The sequence below is a fragment of the Gobio gobio genome, assembly GCF_949357685.1.
Source record: "Gobio gobio genome assembly, chromosome: 6".
NCBI classification, from domain to species: Eukaryota; Metazoa; Chordata; class Actinopteri; order Cypriniformes; family Gobionidae; genus Gobio; species Gobio gobio.
The window spans coordinates 59,349,696-59,361,665 of record NC_137102.1 but is presented as its reverse complement, the minus strand read 5'-3'; the positions used below and the strand labels follow the sequence as shown (position 1 = coordinate 59,361,665).

Here is an 11,970-nt window from a genome sequence, read left to right as displayed (position 1 = left end):
ACAGCCGTATTGCTCTATAAGCCCATTTCATGTCATTGTTTCTCTGTCGCTACAGAGGATGCGTTAAAGTGGACATTGGCCCTTGATATTAGAGTTAATACCCTAAGAACAGACAAATTTTGAACACTTTTTACACTACCAGTCTTTTTTTATAGACCTTAGAACTTGTCAAATAAGACAATGCACACAGCCGTATTGCTCTATAAGCCCATTTCATGTCATTGTTTCTCTGTCGCTACAGAGGATGCGTTAAAGTGGACATTGGCCCTTGATATTAGAGTTACTACCCTAAGAACAGACAAATTTTGAACACTTTTTACACTACCTGTCTTTTTTTATAGACCCTTGAACTTGGCAAATAGGACAATACACACAGCCGTATTGTGCCATCAGCTCAATTTGTGTCATGGTTTCTCTGATGCCACAGAGGATGTGTTAAAGTGGACATTGGCCCTTGATATTAGAGTTACTACCCTAAGAACAGACACATTTTGAACACTTTTTACACTACCTGTCTTTTTTTATAGACCCTTGAACTTGGAAAACAGGTCAATGCACACAGCCGTATGTGTGTTTGAGCAAATCAGTGAGAAACCCTGAGAAAATATTTTACAGATGACTACTATATACACCAAACGTAAAGCTGAAAATAATGCTGTGGGAACCATTAATGCTAAATATGGTCTGAGAGGTTTGAAAGATTGAATCTGAAAAATGTGTAGGATAATATAATGTCTACGGTAATATAAAAGTACTTGATGTATATAAACTTAATAAAGGCTGGTTTTCTGCAACACTGAACAAGAATTTATATAAATTACTTTTATATATATATATATATATATATATATATATATATATCTCACAAACAAAAATAGCTCCGAACAAAGAAGTTCCAATAGTAATCCTGTGCTGATTCCTGTATGGAAAACTCAGTTACGTCAGGACGGCATCTGAAATGAACCTTCTTTTATTAGGGGCAATATTTTCACACGTTTTATCTTTATGATACTATTTTTCCTCTAACCAAATAAAAGCACAGGGGTCCAACTATGTCAAACATTTCCATTTTAATCCCAAACGCCCTTTGACCTAGAATATCTACTTGAAGTCCAACTGAGTTTTTATTAATATTTCAATAATATAACAACACATGTTCTCTGGTCTCTGATGTTGGTCAATAGTCGAGATGACTTAATAAACTAATAAAATTAAAATATTTTATATTATGATTATATGAAACCTTCCGCAGTTCTGCCACAAACCCCAGCGAAACCTTTATTGAGTGGAATCATTAGTTCTGTTATTTGTCAACTCAAATCAGTTATAAAAGAAAGTTGTAATAAATGCCCAAGCCATAACACAAATACTTTTACATTAAAATATTACTTATGCGTGACTGGTGTCAAATGTTAGATGAGATAAAAAGAGAAATTCACTATTTTTCTCCCTTATTTTTAATATTTAGGGCATTTTGTTATATTTTGGTGGCATTTTGGTTGATTTTTTTTATCCTCCATGCGACTTGTGCTTGTTATTCGTGTGCTGATAGTCAGTTGTAAATATAGGCTAATAAATAACTTGATTTACAGGTGATAAGTGTCCTGAAGTGACTCTATTCACGTTCCCGGGTTTCTCAGAAGCGGAAGTCGACATATTTGGGAAACTTTTATAATGGTTAAATTAGAGACTACATAAAAATATATATATTTAGTGTTCCCATTTGCTCAAATAGCAAAAGAAAAACTCCACAATAGTGTTTTCACGACTTTCAAAGAGAGGGAAAATATAGAGAGAACAATTTTACACTTGTTTTGTTGTTGTAATTTGACACAAAAGGTAATATAATACAAAGTATAGTGTTATAAATGTACATGCATAAAAAAAGAAAGGTAACACTTTTTGTTTTGATAGTCCACTTTAGACATTATACTAACTAGAAGTAACTGGAGATTCTACTGACTATAAGTAACTTGGCAACTACAATTCAACTTATTCTACTAACCTGAACCCTAACACCTAACCAAAACCTACCAGTCTACTGACAGTCAACTAATACTCTAATGACAGTTAGTTGACATGTAGTTGCAAAGTTACTTATAGTTAGTAGAATGTTTAAAGTGGACTATCGAAATATAGTGTAACCAAAAGAAAATATAAAAAACGTTGCAGGATTTATTACGACGCTGACGACCGTTAAAAGGCATCCATGTTGTTTTTCAGGTGTACTGCAGTTTGAATGTCATCCAGGAGATGGCGCTGTTTAATCACTGCTTTTATGTTTTTTAGTCTGAAGGTTTTTCCTCCATTTTTATTTCAAGTAGCTTTCAAATTTCCTTAAAATATTAGGATTATGACTACATTAAACGGGTTTAATGCCATTTTATGTTTATGACGTGTGTTCCCATTTGCTCAAATAGCAAAAGAAAAACTCCACAATAGTGTTTTCACAGCTTTTAAAAAGAGGGAAAATAGAGAGATTGATAACGGCTGTCAGAAGTCAATTTTACTTTTTTTTTTTTTTAAATGATTAATTATAGTAAAATAATACAAAGTATAGTGTTATAAAATGTACTGACACAACTTTGCAGGATTTATGACGCTGCCGACCGTTAAAACGCGTCCCGTACAGTCTATGTACGTTTTTCACCGGCACATCCGGGAACTTAACTGTCAATTTGGTCAACGCTCTTTTTTAGGGAAAAATAAACTAGACTCAATACAAAATAGCGACACAAAACAACATCCGTACACAGCCGCCCGGCGTGAATAACTAAATAAATAAATCCCTCAGATTAAATATGTCCAGCCTGCCTCCCAAGAGCCTGAAAGATACACTTAATTTGGTCAATTTAAAAACATGTCCTTACATTCTCCCAGCGTCAAATTGGTGTATGTACATAAATCTAGTATTATAAATGTACATACATTTAAAAAAAAAAATGAAAATATAAAAAACTTTACAGGATTTTCGACGCTGACGAGCGTTAAAACCGTTTCAAACGCGTCCCGAATGACGTTTTTCAGGTGTATTGCAGTTTGAATGTCATGCGGGAGATGGCGGTGTTTACTCACTTTTTTTTATCATAAGGCAACTTTCCTTAAAATATTAGAACTATGACTACATTAAATGGTTTTAATACCGTTTTATGCCGTGTAATGTTTTAATGTTTATGCAGTTCCTCCATTACCGTCGCAGAGCTGCCGGGCTTGCTGACGTCATCGCTGGCGTAGCATCAGCGGCGGCGCTCGAGCGAATCGGACTCACATGAGCGCGCGCGTGTGATAGAGCGCTGTGCGGCAGCTGCCGGGAGCGCGCACAGACTCGCACTCGCACCGCGGACCCAGATCATGACGCCCGCTCCGTTTTTTCTTCCGTTTCTTCACTTGATTGGTTTTACCGCTCGACGGCCCGTGTGATCCGGATCTGATGGAGGCAGCGGCGGCCGGAGGATGCTCGGCGCTGCCGGAGGACGCGGACGCGGTGGTCGGCGCGGGATTCGGGATGGATTCTGCAGATCTCGGTATGCGGAGGGTCTTTAACATTCATGTTTGTGTTTCACATGAGGGTCGCTTTAATGCTACCATAAACATATACATTTTAAATGATGCAGTGTATGAAGATAGTCATTTTGGAGTAACTGACAGTAGCATATAAATATCATATGAATAATATTATACTGCCATAGTACCTTAATTGTAAATGGCATATTGACTAGAGTATTAATGATCAGCTTATTTCCATAAGCTCTGCTGTAATAATATTCCATGGAAAGACGTGGTATATGAATATGACCATCAGTACCCTCGTATATTAAAAATACCATAATGTCAATAATGAATATTTGAAGTGCCTTAAAGTGCTTGGCATCTCATTCTGATATCCAGATGTTTACACACACCAGGAGTTTGTCATTGTGAAGTTTCTAGTACATAGAGAAAAAATAATAAAAGAAAATAGACCAATTGTGTACCGTTAAAGGTACAGTATAGACTAAAATATATATAAATAGTAAAAAATAGAATATATATATAATACATTTTTTTCTATTTATGCATATTTTTCCTATTTATATATATTAGGGATGCATCAATTTAAAAATTAAAAACAGAAAAAAATTGAATTTTATATATTCTATTTATTCTATTTATGTCTAATAGGCATGTAACAAAATTAAAATAGAAAACAGAATTATATATATATTCTATTTCTATATATATATAGGCAGGCATGCAAGAAAATGAAAATTAGAAATAAAAAATTAAATTATATATATTCTATTTTTTTCTGTTTATGTATAATAGGCATGCAACAAAATTAAAAATATATATTTTTTAAATAGAATTTCTAGAATATAATTAATATATATATATCATTCTATTTCTAATTCTATATATAGGCATGCAACGAAAAGTAAATTTAGAAATAAAAATAGAATTATATAAATATATATTCTATTTTTTCTATTTATGTATAATAGGCATGTAACAAAATTAAAATAGGAAAAAATTGATTTATATATTTTCAAATTATATATATATATATATATATATATATATTAGGCATGCAACGGAAATTAAAATTAGAAATAAAAATAGATTTATATATGCATATATTCTATTTTTTCTATTTATGTATAATAGGTATGCAACGAAACTAAAAATAGAAAAAAATATTATATATATATATTTATTTATTAGGGATGCACCAGAATGAATATTCAGGATGCACTTGGCCAAAAAAATCGAAGTAAATAATAAATTAATAACGCATTAATATTTTAAACTTTATTTAATACTCAAACTCAAATAGCTAAAGCTGAGTTGTACAAGCGTTTAAATTGCACAGTTACTCAAACACACATTAAATAATGAAGACATCACTGACAGGTTAAGCAAACATATCATGAATATTAAAACAGTGCCGGTTCTCTAGAGTCCCTGACTGCAGATAAATGACTTTATGGATTTTGAGCAGCTTTATTGTGTTAAGTGTCCTTGTATATGAGCGGTTTCATCAACGTCTCTCTGACAGGAAGCTCAGTGTTGTTTGTTTTGATGCAGTCGGAGTGTGTGTGTGTGTGTGTGTGTGTGTGTGTGTGTGTGTGTGTGTTTACCTGCAGGGAACATGTCGTGTGTGTTAATGTCATGTGACGCTGTGTTTATCGTGCACGTCCTTCAGATGAAAAGTCAAAGTCGATCTGAAGAATAATTGTCCGAGTGTTTCCTCCATCCCAGCATGCCTTGTGTTGACAGCTGAGGGGACAGGGGGTCTCCTTCAGGTCCTGTGCGCTTGATTTTAGGCTGTTGTTAATCCAGCATTCCTGTTCATCTGAACCGTCCGGTTAGTGTTTACAGTGAAGAGAGATGAAATATGTGCTCTCCCCGCGGCTCTTGTGCATGTTTTCTCATGTTGTGTGTGTTTGGAGGAGCGTTAGATCTTCAGCCCTGATCCTTCAGGGTTGAGAATCGCCCACAGATCAGTCCAGCTCATCTTAAAACATAAATCAGGCCTCGCGTCTAGCGGAGATCAGAGGCGGATTCCAACAATTAAATAGAAGCCTATCAGGGAATCACAGGAAGCATTTTGGGATGCATTATGGGAGGAAGGATATAAACATGCCGCTCTTGTTCTTACGTCATGAACTGGCTTTTTTTATTTTTGTTATACTGTTTTCTGAGGTAAACTTATGACATTTTATGTGGTTTTTACATTCAAACACATCATAATGAATCAGTAATAGGCTATTTTCTACCCTGGTTTTGAGCCTCTCTCCTGAAACGCTCGGATTTTATGGGCGTGCTGCACTGAAGACTTGGAAGTAAACGCCCACGGCTATGATTGGATAATATTTGCATATTTAATGAGGGTTGGGGGGGGTGTCACTGTCTACATAAACCAAAACTGTAACTAGAACCTGTCCACATATAAAACACGAGTAGCGGTTACAACAAACGTTAGACACTTTATTTCCACTTTTCGAATATTTTCTTCATTTTTATTGAAAATAAACGCCTTTTACGATCTGATATGTGATGAGAAAAAGGAAGTACAGCGAGTTCAGCAAAAGGCGGATTCGAACTGCAGGTTAAATTACTATAGTGCCAACTATAGGGCTGCACGATTAATCGAAATCGAACCGCAATCGTGATTTGGCTTATGTGCGATTGTGAAAGCGCAAAGGCTGTGATTTTAATGAAATAAATAAATGCCCAGCGTGTCAGTGAAGAGCTGATCTGTGATCAGTAAACGCTGCTCCGTCTGAAAGCACTGCGAGTTTGAGCAATGTGTCAAACATCTTCACAAACATGTTGTTCAACCACATAAAAATTTAATAACAGGTTTTAACTCACTTCATATCGTCAGTCGAGCTGATGTGTCTTCTTATCACAGAACGTCCATCAGCACTGAACACTTTATTATTATGAAAATACCAGAGAAGGCTTGAAGAACTCAATACACTATATCACAGAAGTATTATCGTCATGTTTAATCAGTCTAAGTGTTTCTATCTTCGTTTTATTCAGCTACAGCAGGAGCTTCACTTTAGGGATTTCCTGAAAACAAACGATTACTTGACGCAAATGTGCCGTTTCTGCTCGAGGGCGCCCTCTGGCCTCCAGTATGAATGACACTTTTGGGTAGAAAATAAGAAAAATAAAACTTCTCTCTAAATCAATTTTTAAAACAGTCCATATGTTTTTCTTCAATGTACAGGAGATTTTATCCCCACAGTGGATGCATAAGAGGCTCATATTTCATATTAAAGACATTGACTTTAAGAAATTGATATCACAGATAAAAAGCACAAATTTGTATAATAATAATTGTTTTTTACAATGAATCCTTAGACCTTTCTAATGATTTTTAGTCATAGGCTGTATGCATACTAACAGGTAACCCATAATTTTTAGTTTTCTGTAAAATATAAATATTATTATTATTATACTGTTATATTTATTCTTAAATGCTTTTAATTTTTGAAAAAATGAATGTTATTTTAATAGTAATATTTCTTATTTTTATTTAGCAATAATAATAATCATAATTATTATTATTAGTCACATTAATATATAAACACAAAATGTTATATACACACTTTTCATTTGTAAAAATAAATAAATAATAATAATCGCATTTTAACCAGAATAATCGCAATTAGATATTTTCCCCAAATCGTTTAGCCCTAGTGCCAACACTGTGTTCAACACGACTGACAGACTCTGTGTTCCCGGCTTTACAGAATTAACCCGCGCTTGGAATTTAAAAGTCTTACCGTTACTTGTGGCCTGAATGCAAGTCCTTTTTATATCACACAACTGCAAATTATAGGCTGTGAATAGGTAAACACACTTCTTGAACTCATGAGACAGCCTGACACCTGATTGCCTAACACAGCTGTCAATCAAACTCATCAGGCATTATGCAAAAACCATAGACTGTAAAAATAAATGTTTTAATTAATTTCAGTATTTGAGATGTTATAATTTTGTAATTACGTTACGCCCCTGAATTTAACTCAAGCCTCTTTGGTGACGTGGATGATGTCGTTATTGTTGATCATCTGTCCATCATCGTCTAAAGCCCGCCCTGACAATCTGATTGGTCGGAACAGCTCTGGTTCCAGCATAGTTGCTCCACAACGGATCAAGTCCAGACCGAACTTCCCCTCGAATGTTGTGGGCGGGGCTAAGTTCAGCTATATTTTTTGAAATTTCAACCTCAAATTTGGAACTCAACTTGTTTAGATTTATGGCTTTGACATTCTCGCAGTTTTAAGAGTAAAACGTGTTTTGGAAAGTATATATATTTCGTTGTCATAACAATAAATGTAAAATGTTATAATTTCAAGTTATGTGTGGTTTTTTTAAGGCATGTGTTGTCTTTAAAAAGAGACCAAAGTTCAGTCTGTGCTCTAAAACGTTCAAGATTTATGACCGTTTAAGTGGCAAATTCTGCTCAAAAAGTGAATAAATGGATTATAACAACTGCATAAATATAATTTAGCGCCATTAAAATCCCCCAAAAATGTTAAATATAAAACATTATCAAACTAAAATATAGGACAATCATTTCATTGAAATAAAAAAACATCAATCTGTCATTTTTACCGACACGTGAGCAGCAGAACAGGGTTCAAAATAAAGGCTCTTAGTGGGCATCTTTGGTTATGCAAATATTAAAAAGATTCTTTTGATTTTAAAAATGTTCTTTACACTAAGAAAGAAATGGTTCAAGCCAAACCAAAAATTATTCCTAAACTCTTGAAAATAAAGGTTCCATGCCAAGTGTTTTTTCTCAGCGATGCCATAAAGAAACCGTCCAGTGAACAGGTACCATTTTACACCAATCAGGCATAACATTATGACCAGGTGAAGTGAATAACACTGATGATCTCATGTTAGTGAGTGGGATATATTAGGCAGCAAGTGAACATTTCGTCCTCAGAGTTGATGTGTTAGAAGCAGGAAAAATGGGCAAGCGTAAGGATTTGAGCGAGTTTCGGCCAGATTGTGACGGGTCAGAGCATCTCCAAAACTGCAGCTCTTGTGGGGTGTTCCCGGTCTGCAGTGGTCAGTCTCTATCAAAAGTGCTCCAAGGAAGGACCAGTGGAGAACCGGCCACAGGGTCATGAAGGACCAGTGGAGAACCGGCCACAGGGTCATGGAGGACCAGTGGAGAACCGGCCACAGGGTCATGAAGGACCAGTGGAGAACCGGCCACAGGGTCATGGAGGACCAGTGGAGAACCGGCCACAGGGTCATGAAGGACCAGTGGAGAACCGGCCACAGGGTCATGAAGGACCAGTGGAGAACCGGCCACAGGGTCATGAAGGACCAGTGGAGAACCGGCCACTGGGTCATGAAGGACCAGTGGAGAACCGGCCACAGGGTCATGGAGGAACAGTGGAGAACCGGCCACTGGGTCATGAAGGACCAGTGGAGAACCGGCCACAGGGTCATGGAGGACCAGTGGAGAACCGGGCACAGGGTCATGAAGGACCAGTGGAGAACCGGCCACAGGGTCATGGAGGACCAGTGGAGAACCGGCCACAGGGTCATGGAGGACCAGTGGAGAACCGGCCACAGGGTCATGAAGGACCAGTGGAGAACCGGCCACAGGGTCATGGAGGACCAGTGGAGAACCGGCCACAGGGTCATGAAGGACCAGTGGAGAACCGGCCACAGGGTCATGGAGGACCAGTGGAGAACCGGCCACAGGGTCATGGAGGACCAGTGGAGAACCGGCCACAGGGTCATGGAGGACCAGTGGAGAACCGGGCACAGGGTCATGAAGGACCAGTGGAGAACCGGGCACAGGGTCATGAAGGACCAGTGGAGAACCGGCCACAGGGTCATGGAGGACCAGTGGAGAACCGGCCACAGGGTCATGGAGGACCAGTGGAGAACCGGCCACAGGGTCATGAAGGACCAGTGGAGAACCGGCCACAGGGTCATGGAGGACCAGTGGAGAACCGGCCACAGGGTCATGAAGGACCAGTGGAGAACCGGCCACAGGGTCATGGAGGACCAGTGGAGAACCGGCCACAGGGTCATGGAGGACCAGTGGAGAACCGGCCACAGGGTCATGGAGGACCAGTGGAGAACCGGCCACAGGGTCATGGAGGACCAGTGGAGAACCGGCCACAGGGTCATGGAGGACCAGTGGAGAACCGGCCACAGGGTCATGGAGGACCAGTGGAGAACCGGCCACAGGGTCATGGAGGACCAGTGGAGAACCGGCCACAGGGTCATGAAGGACCAGTGGAGAACCGGCCACAGGGTCATGAAGGACCAGTGGAGAACCGGCCACAGGGTCATGGAGGACCAGTGGAGAACCGGCCACAGGGTCATGAAGGACCAGTGGAGAACCGGCCACAGGGTCATGGAGGACCAGTGGAGAACCAGCCACAGGGTCATGGAGGACCAGTGGAGAACCGGCCACAGGGTCATGAAGGACCAGTGGAGAACCAGCCACAGGGTCATGGAGGACCAGTGGAGAACCGGCCACAGGGTCATGGAGGACCAGTGGAGAACCGGCCACAGGGTCATGAAGGACCAGTGGAGAACCGGCCACAGGGTCATGGGTGGCCGAGGCTCATTGATGCACGTGTGGAGCGAAGGCTGGATCAAACAGATGAGCTTCTGTGGGATGAGCTGAACAAACAAGTCCGATCCATGAAGGCACATCTTGCATATTACAGGACTTAAAGGATCTGCTGCCAACATCATCATACTATTATGCCTGATCGGTGTTTAATCTAAAGAACCTTTAAAGTCCCTGTAAAGTCCAAACTAAACATGTGTTCTGAGTTATCCTCAGCTCTCCATCAAGATGGCTGTTCACAAAATTAATCCACCTCTTCTTGATCATCGTGTTTGTTTTGTAAGTTGTAGACTATAGTAACTAACGGTACTGACAGTAACTCGCGATCGAGCGGGCAAACTGATGCGAAATTTGAGAATGTGCTCTAGTTCTGATCGTGTTAGGGGAGGAGCCAGGCTCTGTGGCTCCAGTGCGTCATCGAGCCACCGTTTTAGCCCCGCCCAGAATATCCTGAACACAGCAACGGTGAAAAACTGTTTAACGGTCTAACTTCTGAATTCAGTACTACATAGTTCACAGTCTTTGTAATTTGTTTCAGCAATACATTTCTAACATTTATAATGTGTTTAGAAAAAAATCTCAGAATTGCCTTTACAGGGACTTTAATGCAATGGAATGATTCCATGGGTTTTAAAGGTCCTGTTCTTCGTGATCCCATTTTTCAAACTTTAGTTAGTGTGTAATGTTGCTGTTAGAGCATAAATAATACCTGTAAAATTATAAAGCTCAAAGTTCAATGCCAAGCGAGATATTTTATTTAACAGAAGTTCCCTTTCAAAGCCTACAGCGAACGGCCGGTTTGTTCTACATCCTGGTATTTCCTGCTTTAATGACATCAGTAGAGCAGTTTGTCGACTAACCTCCGCCCACAAGAATACGCGAAAAAGGGGGCGTGGTCTTGTTGCTCCCTCGTGGAGAAGAGGAAGTGTTGCGTTCGGTTCGGTTCGGTTGCGTTTGTCGCCATGTCGTTCAGACGCTGTTATTTTCATCCCGGAGTCAAATCACCTTTGTTTGGCCTTCAGGGGCTGTAGTTTGAGCGCGTTCATCTCCCCGTTATGGTAAGACCTTTGACCTTATGCGTGACCTTTCCGGTAACGTGCGCTAAGCTGCTGTCGAATCACAACACGGGAACCGCTGGCACAATCAGAACTCGTTACGTATTTCTGAAGGAGGGACTTCATAGAACGAGGAAATTCTCAGGCCGTTTTTAGGACAGTGAAAACAGCAGTATACAGATAAGTAAATTGTGTGAAAAATACTGTGTTTTTTTACACATGAAACATGAACACATGTTATATTGCACACTGTAAACACAATCAAAGCTTCAAAAAAACACGAAAAACTGGACCTTTAAAGGTTCTTCATGGAACCAAAGGGGCCAATAAAAAAAGAGTATATTCATGATTATTTGTTTTTTGTGACCCAGGTTTCCTGAATGGAGGCTCAGGCTGTTTGAGACTCAATAGGGAACCTGAACTCAGCGCTGAGCGTGCAGATCTCTGGCAAACAGACATGCTCATACCTGAACAACAGATTTGCGTGCAAACACACGCACGCACACGCACGCACACACACACACACACACACACACACACACACACACACACACACACACACATGCTGCGGGCTCTTCCAGATTCACTGCACACAAGATTATTGTACACATACTAATGTGCTTCAGTGTTCAGTCGTTTGATTAAGTGCACAGCTCTACTTTTGATTTATTCATACAAAACCTGCCAAATACATTCCATATAATATACAGTAAAGTTACATTTCTCCTGTTACTGTTTGTGTGTCGGTCAAAAACGACTGAACATTTTACTATAGTTTTAGTTTGATAATGTTTTTTATTTAATATT

General features: G+C 39.3%; 1 protein-coding gene across 2 annotated transcripts in view; it reads left to right on the top strand.

The window, feature by feature from the left end:
- The first annotated feature begins 3,263 nt into the window (after positions 1–3,263).
- The window catches only part of pip5k1cb (phosphatidylinositol-4-phosphate 5-kinase, type I, gamma b), an 86,359-nt gene continuing 77,652 nt past the window's right edge, over positions 3,264–11,970 (top strand). For both annotated transcript variants that reach the window (XM_079819685.1, XM_079819686.1), the window contains exon 1: positions 3,264–3,524. In XM_079819685.1, coding sequence (XP_079675811.1) covers positions 3,431–3,524 — 94 coding nt within the window. In that variant the 5' untranslated portion in view covers positions 3,264–3,430. The remainder of the gene's footprint in view (positions 3,525–11,970) is intronic.